At 42.0% G+C, this 23,646-nt stretch overlaps 3 protein-coding genes across 4 annotated transcripts; 2 read left to right on the forward strand and 1 right to left on the reverse strand.

Moving 5' to 3' along the window:
• The first annotated feature begins 98 nt into the window (after positions 1-98).
• Positions 99-5,446, forward strand: TM2D3 (TM2 domain containing 3). The gene is made up of 6 exons (XM_059824020.1): positions 99-186; positions 1,320-1,418; positions 2,280-2,437; positions 2,997-3,171; positions 3,765-3,840; positions 5,105-5,446. Exons 1-6 carry the CDS (start codon positions 99-101, stop codon positions 5,268-5,270), a joined length of 762 nt encoding a protein of 253 aa, XP_059680003.1. The 3' UTR covers positions 5,271-5,446.
• Positions 5,447-6,505: 1,059 nt separating this feature from the next.
• On the forward strand, positions 6,506-16,333 carry ADAL (adenosine deaminase like). 2 transcript variants are annotated; one of them, XM_059823867.1, is made up of 10 exons: positions 6,506-6,559; positions 8,363-8,493; positions 9,040-9,100; positions 9,870-9,957; positions 10,547-10,628; positions 11,410-11,536; positions 12,235-12,315; positions 13,311-13,449; positions 13,953-14,053; positions 15,403-16,333. In XM_059823867.1, exons 1-10 carry the CDS (start codon positions 6,506-6,508, stop codon positions 15,592-15,594), a joined length of 1,056 nt encoding a protein of 351 aa, XP_059679850.1. In that variant the 3' UTR covers positions 15,595-16,333. The 2 variants fall into 2 exon arrangements, with proteins under 2 accessions (XP_059679850.1, XP_059679851.1); XM_059823868.1 differs by lacking the exon at positions 8,363-8,493 and having other exon boundaries at positions 6,525-6,559.
• Positions 16,334-19,621: 3,288 nt separating this feature from the next.
• LARP6 (La ribonucleoprotein 6, translational regulator) lies at positions 19,622-20,740 on the reverse strand. The gene has a single exon (XM_009815863.2). The coding sequence runs from the start codon at positions 20,726-20,728 to the stop codon at positions 19,640-19,642; it is 1,089 nt and encodes a 362-aa protein (XP_009814165.2). The 5' UTR covers positions 20,729-20,740; the 3' UTR covers positions 19,622-19,639.
• Between the last annotated feature and the right edge of the window lie 2,906 nt (positions 20,741-23,646).

The raw sequence follows: 23,646 nt of genomic DNA on the forward strand, positions 1-23,646 counted from the left end.
CCTTGCGCGGGGCTGCGGCTGAGGCGGTGGCCCCGCCCGCCTTCCTCCGCCCCGCCCCTCGCCGGGAGCGGCGGAGTCGGCTGGCGGCGGCGGGCAAGATGGCGGCGCCGGCGGGGCTGCGCGCCCTGCGGAGGCTCTGCGGCGTCGCGCTCTTCCTGGCCCAGCTCTACGTCCTCTCCGGCCGCGGTGAGCGCGGCCCTCGCCGCCGCTTTGCACGGCCTCCCCGAGGCCGCGACAGGGCGGGTGGGGTGGAAGAAGGGGGGCAGGGGAGGGAGCTGCCGCCTGCCCGCGGCCGGCTCGGGCGGAGCGGGCGCTCCGAGGCCCTGGCCCGGCGGGGGAGGGAGGGAGGCCCGGCGGCGCCTCAGCGCCTCGCCTGCAGGCGGGGGCTGTTCTCCCGAGTGCCCTCAGCCGATCCCCGGGGCGGGGAGGCTGAACGCGCCCAGGGCGGGTCCGGCGTCTGAGGCGCCGAGCTGGGGAGGTGACCGTGGCCTCGGCTTGGTGAAGGTGCGTTGCCGCTTCCCTGACTGGGTGCGGCGGGGGAAGGGGGCCGAGTGCCTCGGGCACGGCTGGTTTCCGGCCGGCGCCTCGTACTGCGGCGCGGGGCGTTAGGGCAGAAGACGCCCTAGGCCCCGCTCAGCGGCCCCTCTGCGGCTCCAGCCTGACGTAGCGCCTGTCGTGCGCGCTTCTTGCTGTGCACTGCGCGTGAGCCCGAACGTCACTGGCGAGGGCCGGGGGCTCGCAGCACCCCCTGGGAGGCAGGTGCCGCCTGCCCGTGCTCCGCTTCCAGCCGGGCGCGCGTGTCTGCCGGTGCGCGTGACCGCGCGCTGCCTCACGGACTCCGGCGCAGCGCCGCGCGCCTCTGAGCCCTGCACCGCTCCGCGGCTCGGAACCGCGGGACTGGCGCGCGGACAAACCCGAAGCGCGTGCGCAAATAGGGCCGTGGCTGCCCACCGGCTCTTCTCTTCCACCTTTCTGGCAACGAAGCGGCTGCGTTGCCTCATAAAGGGCTTCGTTCAGTAGCAAATACAGTGCAAAATCTGCTTTCTGAGCAGTGCTTTTTAATTCTCCCGGATCAAAAAATAAGACTGAATTGAAATAAACATAATTTCTTGTGTCGAAGGAACTATTCCGTTCTAATGCTCGTTTTAATGTTTAACGTAAATGTCATATTTACAGAACAGGAAGCAGATTTTTATAATTTTTCTTATTCTCATTACACTTGCCACTTGTATTTTCATATCAGTGTGCTGAAATCAGAGTGTTTCCGATGACAAATTTTTTTCTAGAAATATCACTTCCTCCATTTTTTTTTCTTGTAGCAGGATCTTTGATGACCACAAAGCATTCACAGCCACAGTCTACATTTGCAAAAAGTCTGACTTCAGCCAGTACAAATACTCCCTATTTTAAAGCAGCAGGTACGATATTATGTTGTTTCTTTTGTTTTCCTTCTGTGGGCCTTCTTCCTCAGCATCTTGAGTTTACTCTAAAAGTTCTTGAATTATGTCTTAGAAACCCCTCCATGCTTTCACAGTGGTAAAAGAGATTATGGTATAACACGCTATGAATTACTCTTCAGTGGCAAATGAGTTTGGATTGTATCATTAGAAAATTGGTCCATACAAGATCTTACAACTAGAAAACGACCAGTTAAACTGCTGTTGTGGTTCGGATGTTTTATATCCTCTCAGGATGGTGGAAGTCCTTGAAAGACTCCAGCATTCTGCAAGAACTTGTTACTGCTCCCTATCCAACATAAACACGGTTTCCGTAGCTTACTAAGGGGTGCATCAGGATTGGCTGGAACACTGTTCTTGCTAGTAATTTCAGAGGTGATTCTGAACACGTACAAACAGCAAGTGGCTGAGCTAGCTGTGAGCTTAATTAGACCTGAACTAAAAGTAGGTTACGTGTGTCAGCCTGCTTCTGTACCTAAACTGATTACTTCTGCTGAGGAGTACTGGCTGAGGCGCACTAATCCATGCTAAGCTCTGGTCTGGTGCTGTATTGAGTTGTGTTGCTGTGCGGTGCTGTACAGAACTTCTGGGAGGTCCTTGCAGGGTGCTGTGCTGCGTTGCATAGCTCACTTGACGAACGCAGTGGTTCCCAAACCACAAACTTGTTATGCTCTTCCCTGTACGGTAAAGAAAGCCCTTTGTACAGTGTCAGTGCATGTGTGTGTGTATATGTATAAAAGAAAACATATGTGTATATGCACACTTTAGACTATAGCTTTTTTATTCGCTCTCTTACTGTTATTCACGTATTTCACCTTTCAGAAAGTACAGAAATTCCATCTTACGTGACTAAATGTCCTAGCAACGGGCTTTGCAGTAGATTGCCACCAGACTGTATGACATGTAACACCAACTATTCCTGTATATATGGGAAGCCGGCCACCTTTGATTGCAAAGTCAAGCCACATGTTCATTGTGTTGTAAGTAACCTGCTACTTTTAAACCCAGATATAACTAATTTAATTGAACTGTGTCATCTTGTCATAAGAGACAAAAAATTGATTTGCGGTTCTTACGTAGGCAGGTTTGCAGATCTGCGGTACGTTTAATCCTTCACCTATAGGCTGTTGCTGAAGAGGCAGACCTACCCTGCTCTGTTTTGCCTTTCTTGCGTTGGATCTTTTTGTTATGCAGCCATGCAATTGAGTTAAAACAATTTGTTGACCAATCAAAATTGAACCATTTTGAGAGTGGGGAGGGCAAATACCTGTCAGAGCTACACACTGATCTTACAGGTGAGACTGAATGAGTCCTCCTTTTGGCAGTAGCCCTAGATTGGAGGAAGCAGTAATGTTAAACTGCGCTTTAATAACTCTGTGTCAGTTTTCTAGTGTTGACTTTTCAATTTTATTTGACTACATAGAGGTAGCAAAGAGGGTAATTGTTATTTTGCCCAAAATGTCTATCCGTGAAATGTATGTTGTTACTGCACGCTGTGAATGTTATTACTAGTGAAGTGATAACGCTGTCCTTTTGTAGGATCAGAATAACCATGAGCAGGAGAACTTTACAATTAACATGACATGCCAGTTTTGCTGGCAGCTTGCAACAACTGATTATGTATGTACCAATTCTACAAACTGCATGACAGTTTCTTGTCCACGACAGCGATATAATGCCACTTGTACAGTACGGGATCATATTCATTGTTTAGGTAAGGTGGGCTAAACCAGATTCTGTAATGAAGCTTTTTTTCTAAAGAATTTCTTCACGTTTTTTGTAATGGGGCAATACAGTGATCGTTTATGTCCATTGTAGTAACAGCCTGCACCTTGATTAATCCACTGAATTTTTTTATAGTTACATTTTAATTTTTAAGCATAATAGTGACATCTAACTAAACATTGGCTTTTAATGCTATTGTATACCTTCACATGAGAGAAAATAGTTCTGTTTTATTTTTGTCGACTTCTACGAATTCAACTAATTTGTACACCAGTAATAGAATCAGTATCAAATGTCTCATTGGGATAATGGAAAAAATTCACTCTGGTTTCACCTAACTAGTTTAATTTTCTCCCCGTTTGTTCAGTGACCTTGCACGTTTTCTGATGTGGGGCGAAGATTGATGGAACAGAGGACTGTAGAGTGTATATGGGCTTTTGTGTTGACAGTGTTTGTTTCAATTAGTGTCAACCCTTTTAGACTCTGGTTAGAGAAATACAGTATCTTCTTGCTTGTCATTTTCTTACTCATTCTGTGATCTTTGTTTGTTACATTAAGGTTTGAATGTTTTCTAATGTTTAGGTAATCGTGTCTTCCCTAAGATGCTCTATTGCAACTGGACTGGAGGTTATAAGTGGTCTACTGCCCTGGCGCTAAGGTACACAAGAACTGTTAGATAATGTCAAGCTGAAATAGATAATGCTATTAGAAAGAGATTGATTGTCTATAGAATCTTCAGTTTGTGTGGTTTTCTGCTTGGTATTTTTTAATGGTGTACTGAGTAACTGGTATTTCATATAGTCTAGCTTAGAATTTGGAGGCATAGGATGCCCGAAGATTTCATATGCAATGATACTAGCTGTCTTCAGTAAATAGAGCTCGAGAGAAAACCTTTACCCTATTTCTGCATCAAATGTACTTTCTTCAGAGTAAATGCCAATGATCCTTAGGCTTCACAAAGTGATCCATTTTCTGAATAGAGAGGACATGCTTGCTTTTATTCTGTATGGTGAGGTACAAATGCTCAAAAAAATCTGCAGATTTATGGGTTTTTTGTATGTTTTAAATGGTTAGGGCTGAAAATTGTCCAAATTACTTCTTGGCATCTGATATGAATGCATTTCTTCCTGAATTTGATCAATGTCACTGAGCTGGCTATAGCTGGTATACGTTTGTTACGGCTTCCTTCCCAACTGTAACGGCTAGAAATGCCTTAGGACGAAGTTTCTTGCATTTCAAATTATTAGGGAAGAGACCAGTGTAGCAATATAAAAAGAAACTATTCAGGTTATTTTTGGAATATTAAGCTGTTAAAGCACCACAATAGCAATTTGAAAGTAACTGAAGCTCTTTTGGTGGTAAGACCTTTGCCATTAAAATTTAGTATTTCAAAAGCAGTTAATATGATAAGTTAGATAGTGAGACTCTCTCTTCCTGGACCCAAAGGTACAATAAGACTCTTGATTAAGAAAGCAATCTAACGTGCTTTCGTTTCAGCAGGAGCTGTTCTCTGCCACCAGCTGGAGAAACTTACTGTTGCCTGATTGCTGCACGGGGCTGAGTTTAACATTTGGGTCTGTTTCTATAGCTTGTTTGTTGGGCTTTTTTTAGCTTCTGCTAGCTTAGAAAAGTCAAAATACATTTATACATTTGAGAGGTTTTGTTTTTATTGATTGTCATGAGTAAAAAACCGTTAAGTCTCTGGATAGTATTAATTAGCTAAGAAATAGTGCTATTTCATCAAAAGCTTTCTTGTTTATTAACCCAGTCAGCTCTTTTTGTACAAAGAATGTATAGTTTCTTGAACAATGTAGAACAAAGCTATCATTGACTTGCAGGTATGTCAGAAAGAAGTGTGTATGGATGCCCAAACTGAGTTCATCTAAAAATAATAACAATGAATCATGTTTTTGTTCTCACAGCATCACCCTCGGTGGATTTGGTGCCGATCGTTTCTATTTGGGCCAGTGGCGGGAAGGTCTGGGAAAACTCTTCAGCTTTGGTGGACTTGGAATATGGACCCTAATTGATGTGCTGCTAATAGGTGTTGGCTATGTGGGACCTGCAGATGGTTCTCTTTATATTTAAATGTGGGTGCAAGGTGTTCCAGAGAGGAGTAATTGCTTGGAAAGGGCTCTAAATAAAGAATTGTAGAGATTTGAGCCGTTAAGGTAGAGCGAAGAACAACTGTTCTTTCTACGTGCATACCTTGTAATGTACAGTATCTGTACTTAGTTTGCCTTTAACTAAGGTAAAATAAAAGAGTGGATCACTGAGTAAGCTGAAATTCATTTCCTTTCTCTTCTGCGGACATGCTGGTTTTCTATGAAAATAGTTGAGCAGCTAACCAAATTCTGCGCCGTGCTTGAACTTGGATGACCTGTCAAGCACCAAAAGGGGTGCAAACCGACTTGAATATTGAGTTGTTTACTTCGTATTTGTATGCTTGAATTCAACTTTAAAGCTAACTTCCCTAAATATGTCAGGAATACTTTTTTTTTCCGTATTTGTGGGAGGATAATTTATTTGCCTGAATTACCCTAGCAGTATGTAGATCACCACGTTTTATGATGTTAATTACATTCATCTCCGTCTTAGGATATAGCAAGAACTAACATTTGCTTAGTGACTTGTTGACTTAAAATTGTGGGGGGGTTTAGAATTAGGTTGCAGTAAGACTGAAAGCTAAATACGAAATAATTGAAATAGATTTTAGGATTGTTCCAGAATGTCTTTACTTTGGGTGGGTTTGAGCTGCAGATCCGTGAAAGCTGCAAGTCGTGTTGTTGTGCCAGGAAGCTTGCCAAGTTAATTCGAGAAGAGGGTTGGCGATGCAATTGACGCGCTTATCCACGTGGGTACGGCTTCGTGAGGAGCTGAGGTAGCCAGCTGTAGTGCCATGGCGGCGGAACAGCTGGGTTTACTCGCTGAAACAGCCGCGGAGGCCGCCTGCCTCTCGGCCGGGCCCCTCCGGCCGGGCCCGCGCCCACAGGGCGGGCGGGAGCCGTCGCCTGTGTGGTACTCGGGCGCGGTGCAGCCGGAGCGCCTGTCGCTTGAATCGACGGGAGCCGGAGGCTTTACGGAACGAAGCACGGCTGGCGCGGTTGGCTGGCGCGGTTTGCGGCCGCGCCTCCGCTCCTGCTGCACCTCTTTCCCTGCAGGGCGGTTGACGGCGGGGGGGGCGGTGGGGCCGTGGCCCCGCCCCGCTGCCGAGCAGGTGCACGGGCTGCTGCCCCGGGGGCGGGGAGCCGGAGCGGGGCGGGCGGCTCCTGCTGCGGGCGGGACGCAACCGGCGGGGCGGGGCCGCCGGCACAGGCGCCGTCATGGCGGCGGAGCGGGAGCGGGAGCTGGGCTTCTACCGGCAGCTGCCCAAAGTGGTGAGCGGCGCGGGCAGCGCGGCCTCGGGGGTTCGGCGGGGGCGCTGCGGTGGAGCGGCCGGGGCCCTGCCGTGCCTCAGGCGCGGGGTCCCGGCCCCGGCTCCGGCGGGCGGCCCCGGACGCTGCTCGCGGGTGCGGGAACCCGCGGCGCAAGCGGTCTCGGGCGGGAGCGGCGGGCTGAGGGGCCGGCGGGCTGAGGGGCCGGCGGGCTGAGGGGCCGGCGGGCTGAGGGGCCGGCGCTGGAGCTGGCGGCGCACCAGCGCTGCAGCGGGCGGACAGCGGCTGTTTCCTCAGAGGCTTTACCAAACGCGCGCTTTTTCTGAGGCCCTTTATCCCCCAGGAGAAGGCGGTCGGTGCTTGCCTGTCCAGCTTGTTTGCAGTTCTGACTGTCCAGTTTTCTTCCCGTTAAATCATCTGAGCGCGATCTGTATTTTCTGGTTTTGCCCTGTTTTCCCCCGCCGCCAGCCCAAGAGGTCTGTCCCCGATAACACTCTTTTTGCCGTGTCCCGAAGGGTGTGCCTTACTTCTAGCCCGTCTGTGCTGTCGTTTCTACGTGTTGCCGTGTTTTTATCGGTGTCACCGTTCTGGACTTGCAAAACAGCAAATGGCACGTACTCCAGCGGAGAGCTTGTACTGTAAACGCACAGGTGCACAACTAAAACCACATCACGCTACACCACCCTTCCGGTCTTATGCTCTGTTTCAAGAAGATGGTTTTTCAGCATTTATGTTTCATGTCTAACTAAATTCTGCAAGGTATTTCACTTTTAAGACTGTGAAAAATTTCATGTAGTAGTAGTGTGTATCTGGCTTGATTTCCAGACGTGGTAAGCAGCCATAGCTCCTGGTGTTTGGTTGGAGTTGTGCACTTTCACAGTTTAAGATACTCTGACCCCTTTTCCTTCGCTTGTGAATTTAATACTTTAAAATAGGAATCTTAAATATAAGACTTCGCAGAATTAAAATAATTAAATCTTGAAGGAGTTACAATTTCAAGATGTTTTCCAATCAAAGGCTCGAAGAAGTATTTCTCCAATTCTTTTCCCAGTGAGAAGGGATGAATTCCAGGGGGGCGAGGGGGTAGGTAACAAAGCAGATGCTTTGCAGGTACATTTTGAATGAGTTGGGAGGGCACTAGCAACCTGTTCCATACGTCCCCAAGAAATGATAAGAAGGAGCAAAGGTGAGGTGAGGAATGGAGCTGAGGATCATAGGTTTGGAGCCCAAAGGCAGGTTGTCAAGAGAAAGTCAGGCAGAAGGTGGTCTCAGAGAACGGAGGGCAATTACTTTGGTTGCTGTTACTGGGTAGAGGTAGCCTCTTGCTGGATTTCTGGTGTAAGTTAAAACTTCAAAGTATGGAAAAAAAGAAAGGTGAGTGGATATACAGATGTTGCTATTTTCGAACAATGTACACGTATGTTTAGCTTGCAGTGGATGGGGAGAAAGTTCTTGAATCCTTATTACACTTTTCTTAACACTGAGGCAGCTGTTCACTTCCTCCTCACCGTGAATTGCACCCCTCCAACAATTCGCTGGAGAGCCCTTTTTCCTGAGCCAGCTGTGCTCCCACCGAGATCAGTGCTAACAACAGCCCAAGTGAGAAGGAGCAAATAGGACAGTCTCAGCTGAGCCGGTGCGTGCAAAAGCATGAGGAAACAATTATTAGCCAAATACAGTGATAACCTATTTTATTTTCAAACTCGGAATGAAACAGTAATGTAGGATACAAGAACAGTAATACAAACAAGCTGAGAAGGATAGCTTCTACATCAGACACAAATCCATAGGATTTTTTTTCTCTAGGAACTTCATGCTCATTTGAATGGCTGTATCAGTTCTGCCACTATGAAGAAGCTTATGGCCCAGAAGCCATACCTTCAGATCCAGAATGGAATGACTATGATTGACAAAGGAAAGAAAAGAACCTTAGATGAGTGAGTGTACACGTACGTGTGTGTGTGCGCGCACGTCTGTGAGGAACACTGCCCGAGTGTCTTTTAGTTAAGTTTGTAACAGAGAAATGTGTGGCCTTGTACACTGACTGCAGAAAATAAATTTTTCAAGTTTTAGTTACAGTACAATCTGTTAGATTTTTTGCTGCTTGTATCTGTAGAATAACTATTTCGATGTTTGCAAACTAAATGGAAATCTCATGTTGATTAATTCCTTTTTTAAAGATTGAAAATTTTCACTTGTAGCATATGCTCTTCAGAGAAAATTGACTCGTATGATTTCCCTTTTTGGAAACTTAATGCTTTCCCTTGTGCTTCAAAAAGCTTTGTGGTAATAATAATTCCTGGTGCAAATGTACTGTTAGCATCTAAAATGAGAAATTGCCATTCAGATGGTCTTTGTACTTTAAGCTACAAGCTGGTTAATTGAGCTAATTAATAGTGAGTACGTTTCAAAGTGTAGATTTTGTTTTTGAACACTCATTTTACCGTTCAATGTTTGTCCAATTTTTTAACTTTTTATTTTAGATGTTTTCAGATGTTTCAGTTCATCTATCAGATTACCACTAGGACTGAAGATATTTTACTGGTAAGTTAAACAAAAGTTTACTTAAAACAAGCAAACGATACACACAGTCAAAATTAGTTGGATTAACAGCACTGGGTTCCAAGTAACAACATCAACAATGGTCCCTTCAATTGGAGGTCAGAATTATTATTGTGCAACATGTTAATTTAGAAACACAGGATTTTACAAAACTCTTCCATTTAAGTTTTGTGAAAGCAATGAGCTTCCAATATGGTGGTCATTATGACAACTCAGATGCTTGGACTGATGATGTCTTAAAAATGTTATGTCTGTAAAGCTGTTACCAAAGCTTTGATTTACCCTAGTCTTCTGTTTCTTCTTCGGTTCATTACGTACCAAAACTACAGAACTGCCGTTTGCTCACCTCAGGTTACAGAACTGTCAAGGAGAACTGTTGTGTGATCCAAACAGGGAGCAGAAGGTGGTGTCGTGTCCTCTCCTTTCCTCCTGTAAAGGGGCTTTTAGGCAGCCTGTTAAACTTACAGAAAGGTAGAGTAGCTGTGAAGGGGGTTATGACTGCACCACTTGAGGGGTATTCTTGGTCAGACAAGGAAATTCTCATTTGTCCTAACGCTCTTTAGCATCATTGCGGGAACTGAAGGTACCCTCTGCGGGGTAGCGTTTCTAGAGAGCGCTAAAAACACATAGGGCCTGAAAATTTGGCAAGTGTTTCAAGCCAAAAAATAACCGGCTCTTTCAGTTGTAAAGGAAAATCTAACCAATTGTAAGCATTACTTTTGTGATGTTGAATGCACTGTTTCTGAATCAGATAACTAAAGATGTTATTAAAGAATTTGCTGATGATGGTGTCAAGTATCTGGAATTGAGGAGCACTCCTAGAGAAGAAAAGTCCACAGGTACAGTCTCTTCTGGTTTTTAATTTGTAAGTCTGATGTGCTATAAAACTTAGTTAAGACTGTGTTAATAACAAGTAAAGTCAAATTTAATTGGTTCAATAAAAATATACTTTTAAATATAAAAGCAAAGATTTAACCGTGTAAAAGCACGTCACTTCACTATTAGATTTTTGAGGACAAAAATGTGTTGTTTATAACTCTACTACCCAAGAATTTGGGTTATTCACTTTAGTATGACATCTGAGTCTGCTAATATTTTTAATAGCTGATACATTTTCTTTTTGTTACTTCATTTTTTATTTTCTTTTAGATGGGGTTTCATAGAAACACATAAGAGAAGTCCTGTTGCTACTCTGTGGTTCACACTAAGTTACTTTCTTTCTTCCAGATGCTTAGGAGGAGGCTTAATTCAAATGTATGCTTCAAAGTAAAGCTATTTTTATAAACAGAAATAGAACAATATAGATTAGAAGACCATGGACTGAAATCAAAGGTGCAAAATGAAACTTAGGAGGCTAGAGAGCTGGGTCTGCAACATAATAAAATTAATTAAAATATGTTTATTCCAAATGTGTACATGTGTTTGTAGGTATGACCAAAAGGATGTATGTTGAAACTGTACTTGAGGGTATAAAGCAGTGTAAAGAAGAAGGCTTGGATATAGATGTAAGGTAAATAAAGCACGTGGAGTACCTCTGTTTCAAGGTTTGGTGTAGTCTGATGCTCGGTCATGGTTTGCAGAGAGGTTTACAAACCATCAGTGTAGGAAAGAAAATTATGCTTAAACTAGACTACATGGAATGGAAACAGGTAATTCACATGGACGCCTGAATTTTTATCTTCCTTTTTACTGATAGAGAATGAAACTGGGTAAAGCTTTTCAGCTCTGAGACTGTCCATTCTCTGCAACATTTTCAGGAAAAGCAGTGTTTTTGATGGAAATTGCATCCTCCTTTTCCACAGCCTAGATTCATTGCAGAGATTTTGCTTGATTAGCTGTACAAGCAACCTGCTGTAAAGGAGAGGTGGTCCTAACCAGCAGAAAAGTTTCAGAAGGTGTTGGTGGTTGCTTGGAGGCAGTCTGCTTGCCTGTCTTTTATTCTCTTTATACAGCAACCCTTGTTAGATTTATTTGTGGAAGCTGAAGAATTCTCATTCTTCATGCGTGCACCTGGGAGAGGTTGCTCGCCTAATAGGGCAGGCAGCAAATGAGCGGTGTATTGTTCCCTGCCCTCCCTCTCACCATGGCTATTGCATTTCGCAGGCAAGCCTAGTTATCTAATTTGTGTCCCTCTGCACTTTAGTACCTTCATTCCTTGAACAGTTTCCTATACAGATACTCTTTATACTCAGTCATGAAGGATGTGAAGTACCATTTTTGTTGGTACCAGATTTGTTGGTCTTCTGATACTACAGCTTGTATTTAACTTAATATGTACATTTCTATCCTAGATTGTTAATAGCAATAAATAGAAGAGGTGGCCCTGCAGTTGCTAAGCAGACTGTTAAACTTGCTGAAGAGTTCCTTCTTTCCACTGATGGGGTTGTAGTAGGACTTGACCTCAGTGGTGATCCCACCGTAAGTTTTTGTTTTATTTTTGTCTGTTCTTGAAGATAAATATACAAGGTTGTGTAACAGCAAGCAGTTCTAATCATACTTTGTTATTACAAGTTTTTGTCCACTGTTTGTTGCTAGTTTGAATGGATTGCTCATAATTGTGATGCCAGGTTAATCCCTGTTGCTGTAAAGGACAGATACTCTAACAAATCAATAGATTAATATACGACACTGAAAAAAGAGCTGCTGAAAAGTAGTGTTTATCTGGGAAGTGTCTGTTACTAAATTGTCCCAGTCAGATTGACTGGGTTGAGGCAACTTACATAATACTGCAAGTTGATGCTAGTTTAAATACTGTTCAGAGGCACCAAATGCTTATTGCTTATTAAGAAAGCAAAAATGTTTGAGGATAGCAGTCAAGTTCAAATGAAATAGCTCTAGGTGATAGTTGTAGGAAGGATATCAAAATCAAGCCAATTGGCTCGTCAGTGTTGGGCATCGTCTGAACTACTGACGTTTGACCAGTTTGTCTAAACTGTGCCAGATAGCAGAACATTATGTGACTTGCTGCATTCAAAACTGAAGTAATGGGAAAAGAAGAATAATTCAGTGTAACTATTTGAATTAAGTATTTTGATATTGCTAGACTTCTTAATTATTGTAATAGGAGGAATTTTGTAAAACAAGCTGTAGAATGGTGATGTGTTTCTGTCTTCAAGGCAGGACATGGTCAAGATTTTTTGGAACCACTCTCAGAAGCCAAAAAAGCAGGTCTAAAGCTGGCATTGCATCTTTCAGAGGTAAAAGTTTTCTTCATTTTGGTCCTTCTCTGTAATTCCCATTTTATAAAAAACTTGATGAAACTAAAATTAACTTGTGTGTTTTGAACTTCTCGGGCCAAAGCAGTAATGGTTTGGGGTGTTTTGACAAGAGAGAAGAAAACAAGGAGAAATCTTCAACAATCTGTTCTGAATCAGAGCTGTCAAATTATTTCTTACTGTACTACATGTATTATGGTGTTAGGTGTGAAACTGAAAATCAGTAATATTCCAGGAGATTCGCTGTTTTCTTCCTGGTATTTTATCAGAAGTCATGTAGAGTAAAATTCGCACATCTTCATGCATAGTTCTGGTAGCTCTGCTTGTATCAGTAGAGGAGTTGGGCTTCTCCATACAATCTGTTGAACTGGTGGCTGAAGTTTACTCTGACGAGTCTGATAAATACTGAAAATATTTTTATTTCTTCAGGAAATTAAGCATGATACACAATGTCACAGGCCTATTTATACTTGTTTCTATTTCGTTAAGGAGGCTTTTGGAGGATATTCCTGCATACTTCTCTGAAAATTTATTTCTTAATGTCTCAGGGGTCTTTTGGTTTTGTTTCTTTTGTTTGGTTGGTTTTGGCCTCCTGCAGTTTAAGTTCTTCATGCACCATTTTCTTAATCCCTGTGTAAAACAAGTGTTAAAGGCCTTCTTGACAGGGTAGTTTGGAAACTGAAGGATACAAAGCTGATTTGAGGCCTCCAACTGAAAGTACTTCAGAACTGCAAATAGCTATCGTCTGTTTTTACATACGAGTTTAAGATTATGGCTTCTTCGGTTTGTAATTCTAAGTCGAGAGTCACTGTCAAGCACTACTTCTTTCTCTACAGGGTAGTAATGCAGATATTTAGTCTCACTAACCCTTTCTTTTGGATAAGATACGCTGTGAAAATGGAACTTGAAGTCCATTGTAATTGTTTAATGTGCCGTTTTATGCTGCCTTGACAGAATGTAAAATATATCCTCTCTAGATTCCAAATCAAGAAGAGGAGACCAAAATTCTCCTGGGCCTGCCTCCTGACAGAATTGGACATGGAACATTTCTCAACTCTGCAACAACAGGTTCAGAAGAGTTAGTGCCACTTGTTCGGCAGAATCATATACCTATTGGTAAGAAAAAAAGTTAAGAAAATTACTTGGTGGTCTCTAGATTTCAGAATATCATACATACTGCTGATCTAGTAACTCTGGTTTGCCTTTGACCAGAGGCGACTTAGAAAAACATGGCCGTGTATGTGAGAGAATAGCCTATAAAGGTACACTGGTAATGCTTTTGTGGTTTTCACATATTTGTGGCAGCAGACAACAACTGATGTCTCAAATGAAAACAGAAGTAAATCACAACTTTTAGTTACTGTGCAAGGCTGTGTGTCGTTTCTCTATCTGGTTTGCAAGCTCCCTCAATTTTGTACCCAGCCAGTAGTTAAGAAGAAATTGATGACCAAACTTTCCTCGGAAGGTATTACCAAATATTTGAAGCATAGAAAATCAAGGAAACGACAATAGCTGATTTTAATTTTCATTCAGGAACAGAAATAAGTCAATTAATGTGTCAAAACATAACGTGTCTTCTGTTTTGATATATATCCTTGCTTCTTTGTTTTTTCACTTAGAACTTTGCATGACATCAAACATCAAAACTCAGACAGTGCCTTCCTGTGACAAACACCATTTTGGATATTGGTACAACATGGGCCACCCTGCAGTGCTTTGTGTAAGTTTTTGTTATTTTTTTAATGATGTATTTAGCAAAGAGCCAAACTAGTGTGAAATTGGAGAAGTATAATCTCCTTTTATGGATCAGAGCTCACTTAATAACAATTTCTGACCTTGCAGCCAATCATCTGCTTATAGGAAATCATGATGTTCTGTTTGAGAAATGCTTGTAATACAAATGGGAATTTTTAGTATTTCTTCTGTTTTTATTGTAAAGCAAGACCTTTTTTTCTGAATAGATAAACTGATCAGCTCTGCGTGCAGTGAACTTAACTGTTTGCATACTGACAGGTTTCTCTTGAACATACTGGTCCAGTGCTTGCATTTAAGCTTGTGCTTACCTGGGTATTGAGCCTGGTGGATGAGGGTTCTTCAGTTCTCTTGACAGCTAATTAAGGTCCTTAAATGTTGAGGTGCCAAGTACTTTTGCTGGCATTGGCAGGATTTCACAATCATCCTGTTGGTTTAACCCCTGTGATTTTTAGCATTGACCAAGTGTGTGTGTATGTATTAGAGCGTTGTGCTTACTGTTCAAATAAGCCTCGATCCTTTGTTGTATAAAGTATTTATTATTGAGTTTGAACTCTGTTGTGTTAGATGAAAAATAATTCATGGTTAGAGATTATTTCTGAGACTGTAAATTGTGAAAAGTCTAGATAACCAATGAAACCGCGTAAGAAAGCAGTTTACCCATAAAGGCCTGTAAAAACAGGAGCAGTAGAAGGAGATACTACAATGTCTTAAGTTTAACAGGATATAGTTAGCATTCTTCTCTGGGGGGACACAAGGACTCTGAGTTGCATGCAGATGGGTAATCTCATTAACCCTGAAATAATCCTAACTTGCTCCTTTTAGATGAATACTCTTTGGGTGGCTTTCGATCATATGTTTTTGATGCTAACCTAACTTCAGCCAGTATTAAGAAATTGTTCTAGTTGACACTAAGAGTGGAGGGTGAGCCAGTTTCTTCCCTCAAGATGTAGGAATACAGAGTATGCTCTAGTTCCCAGGTCTGAGGAAGGGGAAAAGAGGAATAAGGAGACGTGCACATACTGATAGAGTTTGCATGTGTGCATTATTTGATGGCCATCTTTCTAGCAGTTTTAATAGGAAATTCTATTTTCTTGATAAATTGTGCCATCACTTTAAGATGTTTTCTTGCATGTTTGAATAATTAATTTTGAGTGAAAATAGGGCAAATAAAATATGAAATGATTCCCAACAGATGAAAGAACCGTGGAGTAAAATGTGAAACAGCAACTGGTTTGTAATGTGTAGAAAAACCCCTTTTTGATGTAGAGGAACTAATTTAAACTTTTTTTTTCTTTTCTTTCAATGTAACTCCAGACTGATGATAAAGGCGTCTTTGCAACAGATCTATCGCAAGAGTACGAGCTGGTTGCAAAAACATTTAATCTGACTCGATCACAGATGTGGGATCTTTCCTATGAATCAATCAACTATATCTTCGCTTCAAGTGTAGTAAAAGCAAAGCTAAGGGAACAGTGGTGTAAACTGAAGCCAACTCTGTTTGACTAACTAAACTGTTGTTCCAAACACCTTGGGTTTATTAGCTTAGTTAATAAGCATTTTTTACTGAAGTGTCTGGTTTTTTTCAGACTTCAGGCTTATAAATCCAGCCCATAACCTGTGCCTGTGCAAAATGAAGACGACAGGAATGCCTCCTTTGTTAGTGGTGACGGAAGTCAATGTTCTTTCATAATTGGGAAGGGCTCTCAAGCAGTGACTAAAATTCCAAATCTGTCATCACGCCGTTTCTCTCCAGTTGATACGACATTTTTAAAAATACTTGGTTGAGATACGTCATCATACGACAAACATTTGAGAGTCAGAACAAAATAAGGGTACAGCTGTTAGGGCTTAAAATGTCTCTGTTGGCAACGTTACTCCAAGCAGTTTGTATGTATGGTGTGTGTATTTGTTTTTTGTATTGTTTTTAAACAGAAGTTTTGAGCGATTGATTGAATGTGAAGACTAAACCAAACTCAGGGAGAATGAAATACTTGTCCCAAAGGAATTAAATATTGCCTCTGTTTTTATTGGCGTACACCTATGACTGAAGCCTGCTGTGGATTGTGTAGCGTATGTGGTGGTGGCTATTGATGCACTCAGCACTGGTAGTATTTCGACAAAGTTAAGAATCTTGAATGCCTTAGCCAACTGTGAGCTACTTGGGGGAAATGGTCTAATTCAGAAAATGCTTTTTAGAATTGCTGTTTATTTCTTGTAAAAAAGCAATAAAAAGAGCTTCAACCTTCATGTTGTCAAAACCACTACTTCAAGCGTGCATGCTTGTGTTTGTGCCTGTGTGTGTTTTAAGACCTAGGGAAGAGGAGCATGTGTAACCTGCTGCAGGATTTGGTAAGTGAGGGTCCCCGGAGCAGACCCGCTGTCTGTGAGCGGCACCACTTCTGCTCCGACAGCAGAGGATGCACCTTGGTTCAGGCAGAGACAGCAGCGTTCACCCTGCGTGCCTCTACGCCTGTGCATGTATCGTTTGATACTGAGATATCAAAATACATAGGAACATACACATGCAACAGTATCTAATACTAGATACTGCTAGCTAGTGTAGGAAGTATCCAGAGAGAAGGTATTTCATACTTGGAATATTTTTACATTGATTAACTAAACAAGCAAACATTCTGGGCTCTACAAGGAATACTGAATATAAATACAATGATACAAAAGCTGTTCATGACTTCTGTCTTGGTATTTTTAATAAAATCAGCATAAAGTAGTTGTTCTGGCTCCAAAGTGGCAATAAGAAATTAAAAGGGAAAAAAAAAGCCGGTGGGGAGGATAGCAAAGAAGTTGGTACATCTGTGTGGCTACCTGAGGTTTCCACAGAATGTTTTCCAAGCAGAAAACATTCCTTTTGGAAATGGGGGAAAATTATGTCAAGGAGAACTGTGAGTTTTCATCTTTTTATCTGAACTTGGAATAAGACCTCATGCTGACTTTTTAAATAGTGCTTTAAATTACTTTCCAAATAGTTTCACTGATCACGCTATCGATTGTTGTTCTATCAAGTTGCATTATCGCTTGCTGTTTGATCAAGTTTGCCTGTATTTTCTTCCTACAAGAATAATTACTATGGTAAATGTATTCTTTTTCCTTTCTTAATGAAAAGCTCTCTAAAGACAGGTTGAGCAGCCTTCTGGAATGTTACAGTTACATATATCTTAGGGTAAGTGGGCCTACACTCAAGTGAGATGGCATTCTCTTGTAAGATAAGTTTGATAATATTTTTATAGGTTATGCCTTTTAATAACTCTTCAGTAACACAGTATTTGGTTTATTTGCGAAAAAACTGTTGACTTCCCAAGGGGCCATCCTCGGTGTTCATTTTATCTGTCAAGTCTAAGACTTTCTGAAGCAAAGTAAGACTCATAATCAGTCTCTGATGAGATTTGTAGTTGCAAGCTGTTAGTATTATACAGAAGGAAGTTTGATTTGTAAGGTTTACTTGCTGAGTGGGACATGCAGATGTGTTCATTCAGAGAACAAAGCCCTGGTAAATGGTGCTATTTTCAACTTTTTTTTCCTGCAAGCATAGTGTCTCAGAGATTTTTAACATTATGGACTGTTACATGTAGTTCTCAGCATTTCCATTTAATTGACTTCTGTGTGTCTTCAAAATACTGCCTACAAACAGTTTGGTACATGACAATACAGGGATGCTTCATAGTTTTGTAAGTAGGAAACAACTTCCCTGATGATTAATGAAACAACAGTTTTGTGAATACATAGTGAAACAGTGCTGTTGGTTAGGTGTGATCTAGAGTTACGCAGTCGCTCTTGTGAAGACCGTGCACTTACCCTGTCACTCAGATACTTGCAGATGTGCTGCCGATTTAAAAAAAAACCCACCACTTTGCATTTAACAGTAGTTATAGTGTCTCGGCTGGTAAGGGAAGTCAGGAGGTAACTTGAAGCATTCCACTTGTGTGAAGTAGAAGAACCAGGAGTATATTTGGGTGGCTGAAGGATGATATACAGAACCAGGGTTGTTCTGTGTCTCGGTTCCTAATTCTGCGTTTCTGCGTTACTGCAGTTACTTACACTGCGGAAGTGTTATGCTTAGAGTGGAAATGAAAGTTGGAAAGGATGGGGAGAAGTTTTGGAATGAACAGTCATAATCTGATTAGAACTTTGTCGTGCACAGTTCCCAGGTTGTACATGAGAAGCGGAAACCTTACCTTCTTACTACCGCTGGCTACTTTTCAGGAGTATAACTTTTATGAGTAAAACTGCAGAGGTTCCTTCTTTGGCCGCAGGTAGGATTATAGTTCGCTTAAGTGCTTCTTGCTGAGCTTGCTGGTTACATTCAGAGTTAACAGTGAGAAAATCATTGTTTAATTTATAATATTGTAGAAAAATGACTGTGACATACAGTTGGAGTGAAGCATCAGCACTGAAGTAACCATCAGTAATGGGGCAGAGGACTCCTCCCCCTCCCCCGAATGCAGTAGAAATTTTGAGTAACTATTTCTAGAATTTAATATGGTATAAGATGAGGTTTGAGTAGCTATTCAGGTGCAGCTCAACTTACTTTAAGTAAGCAAAATAGATCTAGACAGAGTTAATATTTTCATTTATTTATATCCAATTACATGAGATAATGCTTACAGAACAGTCTTCAATGCTCAGAGTTTTTATTTACAACACATGAAAATACATACTTTGGTACTACTAAACAATATTGCCTTTGGAGATGTATGGAAGCAGAGAGCAACTGCTCACTGTAGCATAAGTTTCTCAGTTCTGTTTGAGACAAACAGAGAAAGTCTTCAAAACATCTATTCGTTATGATTAGGCTGTAACATACACAGCTTATCATAATACAGCCACTAAACCCTGAGCATTTACACAATGCTCTTCAGGATGACAGCTTTGCAAATAATGTAGTTACACAAATGATTTATGTCCTGTTTCAAACTAATAGATTCAAAACAATAGTAACGCAGATAAGGGCATTGCATTAGATAAGTGCATAAGATGGTTAAGAGACTGGAGCATCTCTTGGAGGAGAGGCCTAGAGACCTGGGGCTGTTCAGACTGGAGAAGGGAAGGCTCAGGGGGTGGAGCTCATCAGTGCTTTTAAATCTCTGATGGGAAGGAGTACAGAAGATGGAGCGAGGCTCTTCTCAGCGATAGCCAGTAACAGGACAAGGGGCACAAACCAAAACACAGGAAATCTCACCTGAACGTAAGGAAACACTTTTTTACTGTGGGGAGGGTTGAACATGGGAACACATTGCCCAGACAGGCTGGGGAGTCTCTATCCTTGCAGATACTCAAAACCCTCAGTGACTGTTGTAGTGGACCCTGCTTGAGCAAAGGAGGTGGACTGGACAATCTCCAGCGATGCCTTCCAGCCTCAACTGTTCTGTGCTTCTGTGAAGTGAATATATCAATATACAAATGATCAAGTCTCTATATGAATACAAAATCTTTTAAAATTAAATACTGACTTAACTCAGTCACTCAAGTGGCAATTTTTCACCAGGCTTGAACAAAAGCAGTTGACTGACTTGTGAAATTGTTTTTAAAGAGTTAGTTATTCATTCTTCATAGCCTTCCTTCTTTCACATCCATTGTGGAATCCTTTAGTGCCATCAGGACCTTTCGGCAGCCGCAGCACCCCGACAGGTAGACCGTCTGCATTTTGTATTTTCCGAGCTAACATGGGGCTACTGACGGGACTCTTCTCTTGTGTTACAGTTTGAGCTTTTCTCCTCTGTACCCAGGGGCTACCAGAAGGAGTGATACTGCTATCTGAGGAATAATCGGTACATTTCCTTGGAATTTCAGGACTAGTGCTTGGGTTAAGCTTGCTGTCTTCAGCCAGTGGAGACTTTTTGGTTACTTTCCTTAGTGAAGATGGACTGTTCCAAGGGCTTGATCTGGGTGACACATTAGGACTCAAATGGTTGTTTGGGTGGATGACGGGGCTCAAATTCCTCGAAGTAGTTGTTGCAGTACTTTTGCGTCCTGACAATGGTGATGTAGGATTACTCTCTGGGTCAGAAGAGCTATTTGCCGAAGATTCATCACCAAGAAACTGAAGTTCCTCAACTCTCTTATTAAGGGATCTAGCCTTCTTAAGACTCTTGCTGGTTTCTTCATCACGGTTCTTGTCTTTGGGAACTTTTTTCTTTGGAGGTTTCATGCCTATTAGGACAACTTTCATGCCGCTCTCTTTCTTTTCAGCACACATGAAGTCATGAGCACGTACAGCAGCATCTACTTCTTCAAATTCTATAATTGCACATTCCTGAGTTCCCAGTTGGGTGTACCGGTTGCTGACCCTCCTGATATCGGGTGGTAGATCCCTACCAGGCTTGAGAATACGAACGGATGAAATTACACCAAAAGTTACAAAGGCTTTGAGGAGATACTCCATTATCCTTTCTTGCATGCATCCATTTTCTTGTTGTTTGTTAAGAGCCTGCAGCTCAGAAATCATGTGGATATCATACACCAGTAACATCCTAGTAGGGAGGTTTTCACTTGGAAACACTGGAACTGGAGTATTTCTTCTAACCTTTTTGTTATCATCATTGAGCTCAAGAGTGTCCGAGTACTTCAGTGCATAGGCTGTGGTTCTCCAGTCCCGGGTAAGGTGTTTCACCTTGAAGACAGACATAGGTTAAGCAGCACAACTGATCAAACCCACTCAAACTAATTACAGAAACTGTTAGACAGATGCAGGCTCCAGTCTACAAACAGAAACCTGGATTTAAGTTTCATGTAGCAGACTTGAGTGAAAAAGTAAACAGTCTTCCTGCTATAACGGGCATCAGTGAGCTCCTGTAAAGCTCAGGTCCTGTTAAATCTACTGAAAACAGGAACTGACACTAATCTCAAACTGAAAAATCATTACTTTATCTTAAAGCCTGCTCAAGTGATGTTTGGTCATTCCACATAGAAGTCTGAACCATGACCAAAATGCATGTTCTGTGGGTTTTATTTTGTTAAGTTTGCCAAACAAGTAGTTTTGCCAAGTTTAGGACTTCATTTTATGGAACTGGTTTTTCCTCCCTCAAAAATCTCAGTTTAAAAAAAACCCCAAACTTCTCAATTTCCAAGAAGTGTTTTTAAGAGTTTATCTGTTATCGGTATAATCTGTTTGAAGAGGTCTGAAGAAACTGGGAGTGCCTTAACTTCTAGACTGAATAGCTCTGCAAAACTGTCAGATTTCAAATCTTGACAAAGTGTTTCTAATGTAATTTCAGAAATCAGTCACATACACATACTTACATAGGAGTTCCTAATGTAAGAAAAAAAGAAAAAAGAATAAAACCCACCTCACCTTTAAGTGACTTCAGTTACCAGATACTTTCTACAACTCTTAATTTTTGGATCTCCATACATTTGCAAAGGTCAGATTCACCATCCCTTCTCAGAGACAGGAAAGTAACTTTACCAGGATTACTTAGGTACTCATGAGTAGCTGATCTAGAAATGAATTTTATCCTATGTCCCATTTACTATGCCCTACTCTCTCCCAGAATGATCATGTAGAAGCATAGTTGCTTAAAAGCCTGTGATTTCCCTAGCCAATCATGAGCGAGTTCAGCAAATAAAGTTTGGGATGAGACCAAACCTAACCATCACACCAAAACTCAATCAACCCCTGAGAGAGGCAGATAAAGAGGAAGACTGTAAGACTGCCTCTGTAAAACAAGTTTTCATCTCCTCTCTCCTGATGTTTTTAGATTCATCAGGCTTACATAAGGCACTTCAAATCTTAAAAAGTTAGCTTACCTTCTTAAAAGAAGTGAGGAGTTTAACACTGACATAGCCCATCTTATTTCTTCTCACATGCTTTAGAAGGAAGGCATCTTTCTCAAGGTTCTCATCTGAGAAGTAATATTCAATCTGTGCTATTAACTTCTGGATCAGGTCATTTTCTGGTGGATTCCAATTCTGGTCAGAGTCGTCATCATTTTCCCCACCACTGGAAACCAGTTAAATCATTTTATTAACAGATCTTCATCTTATATTAGTGGATTCAAATAGTCTTTCAAAATGAAAAGGCATAATCATAATGCTGATTCCAACTTACTTTATACGTAGGCACTGAACAGGTATCGCCCTATCCATCTGAGGCAGGAGGCCAGCTCAGAGGATGAAGCTTTCCAGTCAGCATAAGGAGTCAAGCTCCTGAGCTCATTCCAAAAGCTGATCTCAGTGTAGAACAATGAGACATATACACTAGCATCTTGAAAACACTCTGCCAACTCAAATCCTACACCAAAACATGAGATGCAGGTGCGCAGGCACTTGGTGCTATACAAAGTTCCTCCAGCGACTGTTTTATTTTTCAGTATGAAGCTATTAAACGCAGGCTTGACATTTATGTCCTTCATGAGTAGTGTCACATACCAGTGAATGAATATTCCAACTTGATGCAATCATGGTTTCTCAAGCCTCTTCACTGCATGAATGCAGGAGCCGGTATCCAGGGAGTAAGAAAGACTGACAGGACTACTGCACTTTTTACAGGTCACTTCCAGAGTGACAGAGTAACTTAACCAGCAGTTTACCAAGGGGCTTAAACTGTATGTACGTTTCAGATTAAGGAATTTGGTGCAGTAGCAGCTCATGTACCTCAGGAACAGCTGTATACCCACACATACGCAGGTTGCTAAGAAGTCGTTCTCATTTCCTCTCTCCCCCTCCCATCATGTTGTCTAGGTATCTGTGCAAAATGGAGCACTACTGAGCATCCTATCCCCAAAAAAGATACTGCAACCATGGATTTGAGATAAACTTCTTGCCACACACAGTTATAGCAACATGTTTGTTGCTGAAATAGAAACAACCATTTAAATTGTTATCTAGCACTAAGGCAAATAGTTCACCCACAGACTACAGCCATAGATGTTGCTATAAGAACTATAATGCACAAGTCTATCTTAAGCCAGAATCTGTTTTTTTAAAGCTGTTAGTAGTCTAGTTTTGCTGTGGGACCATCATGGAAGTTTCTGTTTAAAAAAAAAAAAAAAAATCACTACACTCCCTAGACCCTATAAATCATGTATCACTTTGGTCTCCTATGTACCTCAGCAACAAAAAAGGAGGAGCCATGCATTTTCTCAAAATTGTCTTACATAGCTTTTGCAGAGCTTGTGAAATCCTTAAACAAGGGAGCAGGCATCACACTAGAGTCCTCCGAGGGCAAAGTGGCAGGGAGGATGCAGGCTGCTGAATCACCTTGCCTTGTGGCAGTTTTGTCCCAGAGAAGAACTGGAGACTGATCTGAATGCTGACTGGCATGCCACCCACACCTGGGCGCAGGCAGAAGCGCTGCCTAGGCAGGTGCTTCCTGTACATCTGAAGATACCATTCAGGTCAATGGGCTCTGCATAGGGAACACGCTCCCAGGTGTGGTAAATACAGCAGTGCTCTGGGACCTGGCTTTTTAAAGCTAACAGTTTATTTACTTATCGTGGTTCTTCCAATGACAGGGCCACATATCAGATACACATGGACACTCACTCACACAATCGTAGAAGTCTCCCTGTTAAGGTCTCCCTAGCCACTTAATGGGGTGCAGTT

Source organism: Gavia stellata, chromosome 13, assembly GCF_030936135.1.
Source record: "Gavia stellata isolate bGavSte3 chromosome 13, bGavSte3.hap2, whole genome shotgun sequence".
NCBI classification, from domain to species: domain Eukaryota; kingdom Metazoa; phylum Chordata; class Aves; order Gaviiformes; family Gaviidae; genus Gavia; species Gavia stellata.

Bases quoted from the DNA above. Each gene is read 5' to 3' on its own strand.
- TM2D3 (XM_059824020.1), top strand. From the start codon at position 99: ATGGCGGCGCCGGCGGGGCTGCGCGCCCTGCGGAGGCTCTGCGGCGTC. The intron at 187-1,319 runs GTGAGCGCGGCC...TTTTTCTTGTAG, and splicing joins CTACGTCCTCTCCGGCCGCG to CAGGATCTTTGATGACCACA. The intron at 1,419-2,279 runs GTACGATATTAT...TTCACCTTTCAG, and splicing joins TCCCTATTTTAAAGCAGCAG to AAAGTACAGAAATTCCATCT.
- ADAL (XM_059823867.1), top strand. From the start codon at position 6,506: ATGGCGGCGGAGCGGGAGCGGGAGCTGGGCTTCTACCGGCAGCTGCCC. The intron at 9,101-9,869 runs GTAAGTTAAACA...TTTCTGAATCAG, and splicing joins GGACTGAAGATATTTTACTG to ATAACTAAAGATGTTATTAA. The intron at 9,958-10,546 runs GTACAGTCTCTT...ATGTGTTTGTAG, and splicing joins TAGAGAAGAAAAGTCCACAG to GTATGACCAAAAGGATGTAT.
- LARP6 (XM_009815863.2), bottom strand. From the start codon at position 20,728: ATGTCTGTCTTCAAGGTGAAACACCTTACCCGGGACTGGAGAACCACA.